At 44.8% G+C, this 15,370-nt stretch overlaps 1 protein-coding gene across 7 annotated transcripts in view; it reads right to left on the minus strand.

The window, feature by feature from the left end:
• Nucleotides 1-1,130: 1,130 nt before the first annotated feature.
• The window catches only part of LOC110525604 (GTPase-activating protein and VPS9 domain-containing protein 1), a 29,484-nt gene continuing 15,244 nt past the window's right edge, over nucleotides 1,131-15,370 (minus strand). For 5 of the 7 annotated variants that reach the window (XM_036979728.1, XM_036979731.1, XM_021605883.2 and 2 more), the window contains 16 exons: nucleotides 13,114-13,251; nucleotides 11,766-11,900; nucleotides 11,002-11,112; nucleotides 10,564-10,644; nucleotides 9,546-9,892; nucleotides 9,265-9,352; nucleotides 7,604-7,675; nucleotides 7,363-7,482; nucleotides 7,154-7,283; nucleotides 6,846-6,958; nucleotides 6,357-6,516; nucleotides 5,876-6,063; nucleotides 5,478-5,691; nucleotides 5,189-5,261; nucleotides 4,872-5,069; nucleotides 1,131-4,505 (listed from right to left, as the gene is read on the minus strand). In XM_036979728.1, the coding sequence (XP_036835623.1) occupies nucleotides 4,365-4,505; nucleotides 4,872-5,069; nucleotides 5,189-5,261; nucleotides 5,478-5,691; nucleotides 5,876-6,063; nucleotides 6,357-6,516; nucleotides 6,846-6,958; nucleotides 7,154-7,283; nucleotides 7,363-7,482; nucleotides 7,604-7,675; nucleotides 9,265-9,352; nucleotides 9,546-9,892; nucleotides 10,564-10,644; nucleotides 11,002-11,112; nucleotides 11,766-11,900; nucleotides 13,114-13,251 (2,309 nt within the window). In that variant the 3' untranslated portion in view covers nucleotides 1,131-4,364. The remainder of the gene's footprint in view (nucleotides 4,506-4,871; nucleotides 5,070-5,188; nucleotides 5,262-5,477; nucleotides 5,692-5,875; nucleotides 6,064-6,356; nucleotides 6,517-6,845; nucleotides 6,959-7,153; nucleotides 7,284-7,362; nucleotides 7,483-7,603; nucleotides 7,676-9,264; nucleotides 9,353-9,545; nucleotides 9,893-10,563; nucleotides 10,645-11,001; nucleotides 11,113-11,765; nucleotides 11,901-13,113; nucleotides 13,252-15,370) is intronic. The other 2 variants (XM_036979730.1, XM_036979732.1) reach the window with 2 other exon arrangements.

Genomic DNA, 15,370 nt, shown 5'->3' on the forward strand with positions numbered 1-15,370 from the left:
TAGAGAGGAACCAGGCTCTGAGGGGTGGCCAGTCCTCTTCTGGCTGTGCCGGGTGGAGATTATATGTACATGGCCATTAAGGCCAGATTGTTCTTCAAAATGTTCAAATGTTTATTGATGACCGGCGGGGTCAAATAATAATCACAGTGGTTATAGAGAGTGCAACTGGTCAGCATCTCAGGATTGTTTTCTATAGACCTAACACATTTAGCATTTAACTACTCAAGGTAATATAGTGGAGCGAGTGAGGGGAGATATATGGCATTCCACAGTTCCCCTAGTAGTCATGCACAAGCACCGCTGGACTGATCATCTGTTATTCCAGAGCCATCTGGGCCAGGCTCCAGGGCTGTTTATATCCTCATGCAACAATCTGACATCAATGTGAAACAAGAGTTGCGTCAGAGAAGCCAAGTCCACATTTTCTCCACTTCATCCCTCAAATAATAAAACAGCAAGCATTTTTTGCATCAAACTTTAACAAAAATATAGTATATAATGAAACGTAGCTGTTGCCCATACAGCCAGAGAGCTGTGTAATGCAGGATATGATCACATTGGGATCATGGGCAAGCAGTGATTGGGGAAACAAAGACCTCATTCTCAATGTATCGGAAATCAACCATGTATCACAAACAAAAAGACTCTAAACCAGGCCAATTTTGCCATTGGTTAATTAATCCAACTAATTAACTGCACAGAACATTTGAATTTAAATTAACAATTGAGAGATATTATCAGGAGATGCAAGCCACTCCGAGGACTTTTTTTTGTAAGAAAGATTACTATTAGAGAAGGCTGTGTGTGAAGCGACGCTTTTAGATGAGAAATCTCCAATTACAAATCTGCCGTACACTTGTCAGCAGTAATTAAATGTTTGGTTAGACGTTGCTATGTGGCGCTGCCGAGATAGGATGATCTTGCTCTGTTGCCCTCTCCAACAATTATGTTCCATGCAAAAATACGGTCAACATGCACCATTTATTGTGCAGCCTGAATGTCAGAATTTCTCTGAAGCTAAATCTGAATTACAAAGCCACAGAATATGAAACAAAAAAAACGAGACTACAACATCCCTCCATTAGAGCCTTCACACATTTTTGCATGCAAACAAATAACAGGATACTGAGTAACAGAAAAATGACTGTTTAATAGTTTAAGAAGTATATAATACATTAATCACATTAAAGACAGATCGCCTACCCCTCTGCATATGTCATAATTGTGCAAGCTTACAAATGTCAAATGTATTATTCTGCCTAAGCTTTGAAGACCAGATTTCATAGACAAGTGTCTCTTTGTCCACCAACGGTCTACTTGTACAATCAATGCTAAATCAGGCTATAGTACAGACTTCTTCTCAATGTTAGGATGTGTACTTGAACTTCACAATAAGAGGTATTCTGTCACTGTGTATGAACAGTATCACTCAGGTCAGACACTAAGGCTGGTTGTATTATTTTTTTTTAGCTATTAAAAAGAGTCACTGATATGTATAAGGGAACATTGAAACACTATTCAGGTCCAGATTGTTTCACATTTGGTCTGTACTGTACAGTACCTCTAAAGTGACACCACAAACACTTATAGATACAGTCTATCTGCATTTGGTGACATAGTACATGGTGTGTTTTCAAACAGGTTAGACAACAGTATCATCTATTTAGCAGAGGTGTATTTAAAACGGTAGATGCTGTACACACATATTCCTCAAAAACCAGGAAGAGAAGTCCGGGAATGGGGAGAAAACAAACATATCCCACCTTTAGAGATTGCTTATAAATGTGTGTCCTTATGACTAACAGTAAGACCTAGCTAAACTACCCATATAATCACCTCAATTAGAGTATTTTAATGTCAGAGGCATTAGTTCAAATGAGTGCAACTCATTACTAAAGAGCAGGGAAGTAGAAAACATGTCAAATGTTCTGCTTGTAGAATGTAGGGCTCAAGCGTCGCTAACCCCGTACAAAAACTCAAGAGTAATTTAGCTCTGAACTTTTAAAAATAAATGACATCAGGGTCACAGACTCAAAAGAAAACCAAGCCTCATTCTTCTCAACCCTTTCATACCTGGCCTGAGTTGGAAAATAGAAGTATTTATAGAGATTTTTTTTACCAGCAAGGACTACCTGCTCGTGTAGTACTGTAGCTACAGTAAGAAGACCATCCTATAAGACAGTGCAAGAGGAGACGGAGCAGATGCACTCGTTTAACAGACCAACCTCTCACACATTCAACATACGCCCTCTTACGCCCATCACAGCCTTTTTCCAGCGGTCAGTAACATGTCAGTATTCTGATTGTTTGTTCTTTTTGTTGTGCTGTCTATTCATGTGATATGAAAGCAGTCATTTAACACATCAAATAAGACAAAACACTTGGCACAATACTAAGCGCGCAAACAGTGTGTTCCTTCTTTTGTAGCTGCAATGAAAACAGAACAGGAGTTTGAGTTTTGATGACTTTGGCTGCAAGTGATTTTTAAAGTTTTTTTCCCCCTTCTTTTTTTTTAAACCTTTATTTAACTAGGCACGTCAGTTAAGAACAAATTCTTATTTACAATGCCGGCCTACACCGGCCACACCCTAACAACGCTAGGCCAATTGTGCGCCGCCCTATGGGACTCCCAATCATGGCCGGATGTGATACAGCCTGGAATTGGACCAGGGTCTGTAGTGACACCTCTAGCACTGAGATGCAGTGCTTTAGACCACTGACACTCGGGAGCCCCTGACACAGAACAGGCAGAGGAGCAACATGCCTGTAAGTGGAAGAAAATTATGAAACTGGAATATCCCTGCGCTCTAAAATTGTATAATAAATAAAATAATCCACGCGAGCATATGCGTGAAGAGTCCCTTTCTTGATCATGTGAGGTAGAGCTAATCCAATCACTAGTCTGTCTGCTCTATGCTGAAACATACATGCATTCAACTACAGAAATACCTAACTTTATTCGCTTGGAAATGCTTTACTACCTTGAATACTAAAGGTTACTTTGACCCGCCTAAAATAAAAATATTACATACTAGTATGCTTCATTGTAGCAGGGGAAGATGCTATAGAAGCCCCTTGAACAGTGAATACCTGTTCCATTATTCTTTCTATCCAACCAATGTTAAAGACTTGTGCCCAAAAATAAATTGCAGGTTCATTGGTTCTAACTGAGGTAGAATCTTGGATATTCAAGGGCATAACGGTAATGGGAAGGAAATGAGTGCAAAGGGAATTAACTGAAACAACCAGCGGTGCTCCACACACTGCCTGTCCTCCTCAGAGGTCACTCCCAGCATAGAGGTTGGACAGAGGTTTCTTAAAAAGAGGCTGTGGGGCTCATTGGTGATAATGGGGTGGGAGAGTAATGCCAATCGTTTATGGAAAATAAAGAGCAGAACCCTCATACTCAAGAATATATAGAAAATGAATAGACTTACACAAAACGCCCCTCAAGGCACTCATTTTCAGTATTTCCAAATAAGCAGTGCTACTGATATCTCATCCTGGGGGCTTTTCAGTCCAAGGACAACACTGCTCCTTGTCCTAACACTATATATTTTTTTGTTTTTTGTTTTTTGTTTAAAAGCATTAAATAGAATGAAATAAATACATACATTTTATTTCATATATAAATATGTGGTCCCTTGTGTCAAAATTGCCACATAAAAATAAGTATTTAGGAAAGGATGAACTGAAATGACTACATTTGTTTACATTTGATGAAAAAAAAGTTACCCTATTATCAATGTGGTAGCGTTAAAAATAGAAACATTAGTATATTGGATTGATCTTATAATGTATTGAGTCACGAATACTCAGTATCTATTGAGTTTTGTGATTCCCCAGGATACAATGCATAAGCATAAGTATTTCAGGGGAAAGATTGCACAATTTAACAAGGAAGAACTTCCATCACCTACTTGAAATCCCCTTCCACTACATTTATCTGAGATCATCTCTAGGAAACATGGTTCCCTTTCATCTGATTAGAAGCTTTATCAGTAAATTTAACATCAGAATCATAACTTAAGATAGAACACTTTGGATACAGACCCCCACACCTCACCATGACTAAGGAGACCCAAAAGATGAAAGGAAAAAACACCTAATTAGTTTAAGTTCAAAGTTAACATCTGCCATTTTTCCAAGGCCTTTTTCTCTACTGTAAAACCTGGATTTTGCCAGCTTAATAATCATATATACTCTCAGTCTCTGACTATGTACAGCTATACAAACAGACAGCAGACAGGGTGTGGTCCTGGTGGCTGTGGGGAGCAGAGAGAGAGGGAGCAGTTGGTTGGGAAGTCTCCCAGTCCAGTCTCCTTCACCACGGTCTGCCCATACAGGTGGCTGTTCGTTCTGCTTCACTTGCGATCGTCGATGGTCTTAATGAATTCCACTGCCGCGGTGAACTGCATCCACCAATAGCACTCCTCCCCACTCAGCCGGCTGGCGTAGAAATTATTGATGTACTGAATAGTGGACAGCAGGCAAGGCGGGTTTGCCTGGAGGGAGGGGGCTCACATTAACCACGGAGAGAGCCACACGTCCGCCATGTATAATACCGTAATGCCGTATGTAAATATGTCCATACAAGTTATCATACAGCAAGATCTTTATGCTACTACACATTTACTATGCAGTTGTCTAGGTGAGAAGGAATTGTCAGAAGTTCTGCTAAGGATTCAGTTTTACATTCTGCATTTTAGGGAGATGAGGGTCATACTTCAGGCAAAGCCTATCATTTTAATAACCATGTTTGTGAAATTAAAGATGTGGTTTAATGAGGTATCAATTTTCATTATCTAAAGTGAATATGTTGTTGTAAACATCTCAGAGTAACTTTATATCAGTTTGCGATGGATGCTCACCTTTATCAGGACAAAGACGAGCACAGGGACAAAATCGTCAGCTCCAGGGACAGAGTCCTCGTTGGCCAGACTCAGGAGATTCATGATGGTGGAACACATGCGTAAAATACATTGCACTTTGTCCCGAGGGGTCTTGTAGGCACTGATGGTCCGGATCTCTGACTGGGCAGACGGCCAGGGAGCCTCCCTCGCATACACCTGGAGCCACACAGGAAAAAGCATCCAGCATGTCAAATCTGTAAGAGCTCCAAAACATCAACACAAAACATCTCAGACTTTGACGGACAGTTGGGGGATACAAATCTGTGGGGCATTACCTCTGGGATTTGAAGAGCTTTGTGATTCGCTGTCACCACTTTTGAGAGACGTGCTATGTGTTCCTGAAGAAGCCTAGAGGGGGAAACATGGATGTAGAGAGCAATAGACACATAACATAGCAATACAGGGTATTGGTTATTCAAATATGTCAAAGATACTGCTGCTACAGTAGCATCAGAGGAGGAGGAGAGGATTCTGGGTCATTTGATAGCGTCAGGGGTTGCAGCTACACCGAGGCTGGGGCTGTGTGACGGAGGTGAGGTGGCGGCGGCGGTCACCGTTACTCACTGGTCTCTCAGGATGTCCCCGTCCTGGTTGGGGTAGAAGGCCAGCTTGAAGATGCGGTTCATGACGCTGCGCTCGATGGCCATCTGGGCATCCTGCAGCTGATCCTCGCTGGCGTACTGCCAGATGGCATCATGGGCCATGGCCCCGTACAGGTAGCGCAGGAAGTCCTCCACCGCCGCCGTCTTGTCGTCTGACGCTGTGCACCCCTGGAAGGCTGGGGGGGGGGGTTACAGATTGACTCACTGCAGTTTGGTGCAGGTAGTTAGGTTGAATATTAGTGTCTGTATTTTGAATTCCACTCTATGGCCATTCAGCAGACAATCAACTAGCAGAGACAACATGAGTAGATTAATGGTTACAATATCACAGTGATTGTGTCCGTAATAAGCGGCAAAGACCTTTGATGAAGTCCAGGGACTTCGCCTCCATGTGTTCCAGTAGGAGGCGAACACAGACTGTGGTGAAGTAGCGGTTAGCTACCTCCTTGTCCCTCAGCACCCTCTGCAGCAGCCTCTCCAGGTGGGCATGGGATGTCTGCAGACCCTGCCGACACCGCGTCAGATAAGCTATGTAGGGTGCCCGCTTCCTACCGGAGGGTACAACGGACACACACACACAGGCATTATGGATTATGCTTATTAACAGTTGTGTTCAGTGACAAAATTGTTGATCTGAGATAATACCAGTGAAATAAGACAGTACACGCAACATTCATTGATAGTCTACCAAAATGTTTCTTTTATCCTTTCAAATTACATACACACAGGTATTTCAAACAAAACAACACAACCAACTATGCCACAGAACTACGTCCTTGCAGTAGAAGAGGTGAATGTGCAGTGGTCCTTCGGCAGCATGTCTGTCTTCCTCCATAGTTACCTGTAATCCTCAGCAATGGCAGCCAGCAGCTTCTTGCAGGTGCGTGCGTCGAAGCGGCTGACGCAGCGCGTGGTCTCCTGGATCTGGGCCATCTGGTTCTTATCCTGCAGGTTGATGGCCTCCGCCAGCTGGACCTTCAGGAAGCACACGATCTCGTTGTCTGGGAAGGAGACGGGAGGGAGATGGCGGTGGGTCAGATACGCAGGCCCCTCAGTGGGAGAAGGGCTACTGCTGTAATCAGATCAGCCTTCCCTGCTCCCCCCTGACATGCGGATGTGACTGATGACTACAGAAGCTTGTCTCTTATGGATTTCAAATGTAATAATTTCAAAGGATTTCACTTTCTATTGTGTGTGGCCGTGCCCTGATGGTAAACGTGTAGTGGGATGGCTTACTTACAGGAATGAATGTGGTCAGATATAATATGAACAGTGATGATAGAATGTGCAAAACAGATTTAGTGATTTTTTACAGTAGCTCGTCTGGTACCTTCAAAGTCTGTGTGGTCAGGCAGCCCATTGCGTGTGGTGGCAGGAGCCATGAGAGGGAAGGCCACAGACTCTGCTGAACACAAGGCCAGCCTCAACTTCTTCTTTGCATCACTGCAAAATATGAGTAAAAAAAAATAGCCAAATGTAGATTTGGTTTGACAGTCTTATCACTCTGTCTTTTGCCTCTGAAGCACTTCTGGCTAATTAAGCATCACATGAAATCTGATGCATAAACAAAGATCTTATTATTACTATTATCAAAATCCTAGCTGTGTAATTCCTGTGAGTTGGTGAGCGTTGGCTGACCTGAATGAGAACTTGTTGGAATCGTGTTGCTGGGCTGTCTGGCTGGCTGAGTCTGGCAGGTCGTCTGTGGACATGTTCTGCAGAGCTTCGTCTCTGGGGGAGTTGTGCACACACTCCTCTCCACACAACTCTGTGTACAACACATTCACACGCTCAAATTGATTTAACGTGTGTGTGAGTGGGTGTACCTGAGCGAGAAAGACACTGACCTGTGGCGTCGTAGGCTGCAGCAGTGGCTCCTTCACTGGGACTGGTCCTCTTGATGTTCCTGTACTTGTCAAGGATGTCTTCTGCTGCCTGGGCCTGGGAGTTCCTGGACAGAGGGTCGTCTGACACACACAGGAGACACCACAGGCACATTTGGATTAAACCCACCATGGGAAACATGCCCAATTCCTTTCCCCGTGATTCAGCCATATCTGAGTGCAATGACAGTAAATCAGGACAGACCTTGTGGGACACGTTCATGGCCCATATTGTCTTTCTCCTGCTTGTCCCTTTTCCGTAAGGCTGCTATCGGAGCTGTGGAGAGGGCATAATGAGTGAGCTAGGAGAAGTGCAGCTACGCTCTCCTCTCACCATCTCTGGACCACAGTCCCATCATGACTCACTTCACACAGCAGTGTTTCATGACAGCATGTGTTTATACAAGGTATTTTCTGACTAACAATGCAGAGGAGAGATGCATACCGTAGCATAGCATCATATCACTGAACAAAACGAAGGAGATTTATCCATCTTTTTACTGCATGAAAATAGCAAAGGAAAAGAGTGGTAAATAAAACCAACATGGCTGAAATAATACGACTGCCAGACCGCAATGGAGAAATAAGATCATAGATATATACACATGATAAAATATCAATATATACAGTAAGTGTATATATATTTGTACAAATAAGCAGGTGAGGCTCATCCTAATAACGTGTCAACTAGACAAACGGGATGTGTCCAGATAACAGACGTATCCTACAGGACTGATATTTAAAGGGAAAGAATGTGAAGAGGACTAGCAATGATTAGACTAAATGGGTTGTCATTCTGCACGCTCCAATAACATTGGCTCACAATGTTGTATCGCAAACAGTACAGTGCAAAAAGAAAAATGGAGACAACCAAAACAAATGCATGAATGCTGAGCCAGAGACATCAACTCAGGTGGCACCATGTCACATCACAGCTTTATCACAAAGGGCCACGTCTACAAGCCTCATGACCTACAGAACTCAGGCACTGACTTCAGAGCCGCTAGCTCAATGGTGACAGTTACAGTGTCGGGACGTGTTACCTGGGACTTCACTCTCAGCCGTCCAATACAGCACTGTGTGAGGAACACAACAGACAAGGTTGGCCTTTCACACACTCAAGTCTGCCTGGCTGCCACTCTGTGTGAGGGGCTACACATCACCATGGTATTCACAGCACAGCAGCAGCAAGGCCAACAGCAGGGCCTTTATGTGGACTTCACAGGTTTACACTTCTCTTTGCAGATCTGGCTTTATTAATACAACTTCAATGTTCACTAAAGGAACATCATTATCTAAAAGAGTAATAGGCAGTCATCTCTTGTAGGCACAGCTCATTATTTCCCTGACACTTCCATGAGAGATGGTTTTGGAGTTTAACTGCAACAAGAGATGTGTAATCTATCCGCGGTGATGACAGCGAGGTCTATGTAATGACCATTAGGCTGGGGATGACAGGACTGCTTGGAGGGGTACCACCGCACAATCTACACCTGCTCAAGCCCCTCACATTAATGATTAGTTTCACAAACTAAAAATAAATCTAGCGCAAGTGAGACGTGAGGAAAAGACATGTCTGGTGTAACTTTCAACAACAAACAGTATTTGAAGTGGAGAGATCACGCATCATCACTCCCTTTCTCACATTACAAACAGTACAGGTCTGAAACACTCCATTTTCTAGAACAGATGTGATTAAGAGAAGATCGTGAAAGAGTGAAAATAATGTACGATACATAGGAACCATGCAATTCTCTAACGAATTGTAACAATTTTCAACCCACTAAAAGCATTTTTTGCAACAGACAGCATGCCAAAATGACACAGTGATGGAGGGGAAAGAGAGTAGTTGAAGTGACACTTTACCTTTGGGAATGGCTGACTGAAAGCGTTTCTTCCACCACGGTCTGTTGCGATCAGACTTTTCCTCATCACTGTCCTTTCTCTCCTCAACCTTTGGGAAAACAGACATTCAAGTATGTTTTAGAATCCGTAGTGACATACTGTACAGTAGGACAGGAAAGAAAGGCTTGCAGTAGAGTTCAAACTTAGACTATTGCTATAGAGCAGTAGGTCTAAAACTAGGCTTGGAGAGCAGCATACAGGACTAACGCGCGACACAGGCAGCGATGACCAGCAGCTCTCACCTCCCCTTTCAGGGAGTCCTTGCTAGGAGACGAGAACGGCCCCATAAAGAAGGCCCCGGCATGATCCCGCTCCTCGGCTGCAGCCCTGCGGTTCAGGCCCGGGTCGCTGGTGGGTCGGCGGCCTGGGCACACAATGTCAGAGCTGCGGCTGCGTACCAGCCTGTCTGTGTAGGAGTGGCGCTGCTTGGTGTGCTCCAGCTCGGCTTGGGCCAGGCAGTGGGGCGTGAACAGGGAGTAGCGGGGCTCCTGGCCCAGGGCACAGGTCTCTGGGATGGGAGGGTCAGGGGGAGGATGAAGGGGCCTGGCGTAGTGCACCTTGGGCCTCACAATGGTACCAGTGGAGGAATCTGTGGTGGGGGAAAACATGGCTTAGTTTGGTTATACAGCTTTATACATAGGGGTGTATCACACTCTCTCTATTACCCAGATTGTCCAGAAACAAAAGAAAAGCAATACAATTAGAAAGTAAGGGACAGTGCTAGAGAGAGGTTGGTGGGAGACAAGCCCTAGGTGTGGGTAGGCCACCTGTTCCAAGGGTAGATTGTCTCTCCTGAAAAGCTTCCAATGGCAGCCTGGTGCCATGAGCACAGTGGGACAAGGGGACTGTGCCAAAGTGCCTGGGGTGAGGTCTCTCAACCTGTCATCCCTTCACCTTGCCACAGACACACAGCCCTGCCACAGCTCCCCTCCCTCTCCAGCCATCTCCTCCTCCACTCACAACAACACTGAGCAAGACAGGGCCACAATTTACCAAGCGCAGAGAGAACAAAGAGCAAACCACAATGGAAATATTATACACCAAATTAGCTAATTGAAATGACATTCCCACACAGTAGACATTTTTATTGCACTAATGTTTTGTCCAGTAATTGGGGCGAGACTCTTTGGTTCATTTCTCAGAGCTCAAGCTGTTCTGTGAGCCCATGCCATTAGACACGACTTAATGATGCTCATTTCCGGGTTTGATTGGACACTCGACACAGCAAAGACCCCAGAGCATAGTGGAAGCAGAAATTACCTTCGCCGGAAGAGAGGGGATCAAACATGGCCAGTAAGGAGTCAGCCTGAGAGGGCGGAGAGGCCAAACTGTGATGTGCTCCTGAAACAACAAGCGGGGAAATAGAGAATTATGAATGACATTCATACACTAAACAGAGAGCCACTTTCTGCTATAATTGGTCATGTCACTGAAAAACGCATGGGCTATTCTGTGCTTCGTATTATACAAAGAAAGCCATCATCATGTACCTACACTTTGTATTTGAGAAATATAGTCTAAACATCTTATATGAAAACATAGCAGAAAGACTCCAACAGGGTCAGCAGCATTCTAGTGTAGTGGAGAGGTTGTGGCAGCTCAGCTGTAGAGCAGACAGGGATTGATAGGTCTTGCTGATGACAGTGTAGTGATGGCACAGCCAGGCCAGGGTTGAGGTGACTCTTCCCGCTCTCCTACCGTGGGATGACTCCTCCCCATCTGGACTGGTCACAGAGTCCTTCCCCCCAAAGTCCGAGCTGCACTCTGACCGCAGGTCCTCTGTCTTGTTGGGGATGTCTTCTGATGTCGCTGCAGAAGAAAAAATGTCTGTTCAAAAGTCTGTCATCCAGGAGATGTTTACATTTGGTGGAAGACTTGGTTTTGCTGACTAGCTCCTTTTCTGAGAGATTGAATGTGTGATATTTGAAAGGTAGCAGCATGACACCATACACACTGTATTGAGAGGATATGCCGAACAATCCCACTGGGACCTCTAAATATGGTAGCGGGAGATCCCATGGGTGGGATGGTGACACAAATAGCAGCAGCAAGAGTGATAATTAGACAGAGCCTATCCATCGGCCAGGCCCCTCTGGGACATGTTCCTATAGGGGCTCAGCCATGGGCACTAGCCCAGTCCTCTTAATCTGGGATGCTACGCCAAACATGTCAGCATGGCTTGTTCACCTGAGCTACCAGTACAGAGTGCCAGGGTTAACCTCTGTGCCCTTGCCAAACTCTCACACCAACCTGATTGTCCTGACTATTTAGCATTATTTGACGGTTTTCCTACTAACACAGACAACTCCCAACGTGGTTTTAAACTAGCCTGCATGTATTCTATGTAACTGACCAGCTAGGTTGCTTTTACTTGATTTCGCACTGTGTGTTTTATATGTAATGAAACCTGATGTATAGGGTGTAACCTCACAGCTTCAATGAGTGACATATTCGCAGGGTACCTGAGACAACGCTGAGCCCTGGGGTGCTGGGCCGAGAGCTGACCTCTCTGACCTCTGTGTCATCGGAGGTGCTGCCCACCCCGGAGCAGCTCTCTAGCTCCTGTAGACGCTCCTCCTGCTTCAGGTCTGGGGCTTCTGGAGGGGATTATGGGGAGACACACACACACACACACACACACATCCCGTTATAGTCATTGTGGTTTGTTCTTGCATACAGTAGGCAGCCTAAAATAGGCCTATGAATGCCAATGTAGACCTTGCTGTATGTTTGCTCTCCCTTCTCTGGGAGGACAAAGTAATAGCAAAGAAAAGCTCATATGCACGAAAGAAAACAAACCATTTACAACTGACAAAGAGAAAAACAGAAAGTCCAGCCCATTTTGTGGCTGCCCAATGGAGCTGTTCAGCTTAACCCAGAGGCTCCATAGTAACAGCCGTAGTCATTTGCATGCTCATTAGTAATAATGTGCTAGTGAAGTGCTCTTTGGAGTGCAGTTTTCTGCTGCCTAGCCATGAAACAAGCGCTCAACTCCAGGTGAGCATCAGATAGCCCTATTACAGAGGAGAACAGGGGCAGCAAACGGAACAAAAAGCAATCAAGACACTCATGCATGTCAATTTAACACTGCACATATTGCAATGGTGCACTTCAATTAACAGAGTCCGGGCTTTCCCAAGAAACCCTAGTTATGCTTTTATTAGCACTCAATTGATATTCATGAAACACTGACTTTCTAGGGGATTTACGTAATCTAACAAGGTTTAACCTGGTTTTTAACTAAATAACAGACAGTGCAAGATTGATATGATTCCTGCTGTTCATCATAAGGTATGGTTTGTAACTGCTGCAATGGGACCACATTCACACTGTGCTGGAACTGCTCAGCACATGTCCATACATAGAACATGGTCCGAAGAGGGTTGCAAAGCCTACAGATTTGTGAGAGGATGTCGCCAGCAGATAACAGCACTCGTTGCACATTTCCTCATGACTGTTCCTTCACTACAGGTGCAAACACACCTGGAGGTTCCTCTGGGGAAGCCCAGAGCTGCCTTATACTGTCACAGGCAGATGTGCCCTGATAGACAGGCTAGTGCACACAAACATGACAGATTGCACCCACTTCCTTGATTTGGAACTGGGGGACACCACACCTGGCATGTCCGCCCACACACAGAGATTCATACCGTGCACACACCTACTGGAGTGACTCATGCAGATGCAGCGCATGGAGGAAGACAAGAAAATGAATATACATAGAAACTCATGGAAAATGTGTAGAAAGTTGTGAAATAGACAGGAGACAGCATTCAGCCCCTATAATCCCCTTCTCCACACTGAACCCACCTGAGTCGCTGGGCAGGACCTCCACACTCCAGGCCTCGCTGGTGGTCTCGGAGATGGTGGATCCATATGGGTCTAGCAGCACTGAACCAGAGCCTGGTAGACACAGCAGGCTGCCCAGCATGTTCTCTACAGCCGCCCCTGAGAACACACGCAGACAGACAGAGAGAGAAAGCCTGGGGTCACGGGCATTTCATGCTGGGCCCAAAGGTATGCGCACACGCACACACACACAAACTGTGCCAAAGGTCAAAGGTTAATGGTAATATCTCACCCCACCGCCGCCCCCTGAGCCATGACTTTGAGCTGTTGATTAAGCCGGGCATTACTCACAACCAAATTACCCCTCACCCCCAACCCTCCCACAAAGTCCTCCACACGACATCCCTCCATTTCCATTTGGGATGCTGCGGCAGGTTAACAAGGCGGAAGAATGCGGAGGAGGGGAAAGAGCTAGCAGGTGTGAGTGGGAGTATGGTGGCCGGGGTGCGGATCATGAGTCGACCCGTGGCACCCACACTCCCAGGTACGCCATGTTTCCACTTCACAGCACACACACAGGCGCACGTGCGTGACAGTGCCCAGGCAACAGTCTGCAGGGCGGGGGCAGGGCCCTTCCTTGCGGCAGGAGAGCTCTACCCTGCTGTCCATGTTTACAGTCTTCAAGGTAGAGGCGCAGAGCACTTGTCTTTCAGGTGGATGATTAAATGAGTGGCACAACAAGAAGTGAAACAATTAGAATGTCTGCCTCATTATCATGGTAATCTTATCAGTGGGATAATGAGGTATTAATGGATATTTAATGTGCATCTCATAACCCAATCCCTTGGAGAAAACACATAAGGAAACCGTTGTAAATTCACTTAATGATGGAAAAGTCCCCCAACACCATATTCCGAGCAATGAAAAATGGTGGATGCAAATGAGAAGGAACCAAGGTCAATAAGACTGCAGAGACTGAGTGAATATATATGAGCGAGAGAGAGAGCGAGCTTTGCATGGAATAAAATGAAAAATTCTGATGTCTTAAGGCGTCAGCATGCTTCAGTTCAGCTGGTGCCAAGCTGAACTTGGCGAACCGAACAAGTGTGCTCGCAAACTCCCTTAAAAAGACCTTCTCTTGAAAACGAGAAAAAAAGCAGCAATAGTACTGTTTGGCCATCGGGACGCCGTAGCCACTCTCCAAAATAGTCAGAACTAATCTAAGTCAAGAAATCTGTCATTAATTGACATTTTTGCCAAATAAATCTTATTTGCATGATTTTACATCTAACTAAGATATTCAGTGCATTATTGTTCAACGAAAAAAAATGTGCATGAAAAAAAATGTGCATGAAAACATGTCGTCTCTCATTGAATGACAATACTTTATTTAAGAACCCCTACTGTTGACCAATCACCGATGAAGGGGCATAGACTTCGACCTTCAGCTTGCCTCCAGAAATGTTTTGGTGTACACAACCAACCCCCCCCAAAAAAACTCACCGAAGTCCAAAACGTCACAAAATGTCATCATAATATTTGCACGAATTCTACCGAACTGTTTCGGCTGGGATGTATGCGGACGCCATTAGAGAACATTAAAAAGGTACTCCTTACTTTAAAGAATTAGCTAAATAAAATGGGATACTCCAGAATAAATGTGACTTTAGGCTATATTGAGTGGAACTATTAAAAAAGAAAAAGTTAGAAATACAAGCTAGATGAATAGCCGATAATGAGCTGCACACATGAACTCATACTTTGATTGAAATCATGCATCGATGCTTCAATGGAAACATTCTAGTTATGCACAAGGATCTGAAGTTGGGATTCAGCCCGAAGTGCCCATTTTCTACCCACATATAACCATCTACCCATAGCTAAACTTAAAAAGGGCATTCAAGAGAGTGACCTCAATCAAGAACACACCCATCACTCGAAAAAAGTAAATTAAGAAATAGCAATGAAAAATCTGTCGTCCTTCCCTGAGCAAGGCACAACTGACTAGGTATCCTCACTTTCTCTTTCCTTTCAAAATGCCTCCGATAAAATGCAATTGCGTTCGTTGTCCGTAGCCTGTTGTGAGGCCGGTTGGATGTACTGCCAAATTCTCTAAAATGACATTTGAGGCAGCTTATGGTAGAGAAATTCATGTTAAATTCTCTGGAAATAACTTGTGGACATTCCTGCAGTTAGCATTCCAATTGGACGCTCCCTCAAAACATCTGTGGCACTGTGTTGTGTGACAAAACTGCACATCTCACAGTGGCCTTTTTTC

Source organism: Oncorhynchus mykiss, chromosome 6, assembly GCF_013265735.2.
Source record: "Oncorhynchus mykiss isolate Arlee chromosome 6, USDA_OmykA_1.1, whole genome shotgun sequence".
NCBI lineage: Eukaryota > Metazoa > Chordata > Actinopteri > Salmoniformes > Salmonidae > Oncorhynchus > Oncorhynchus mykiss.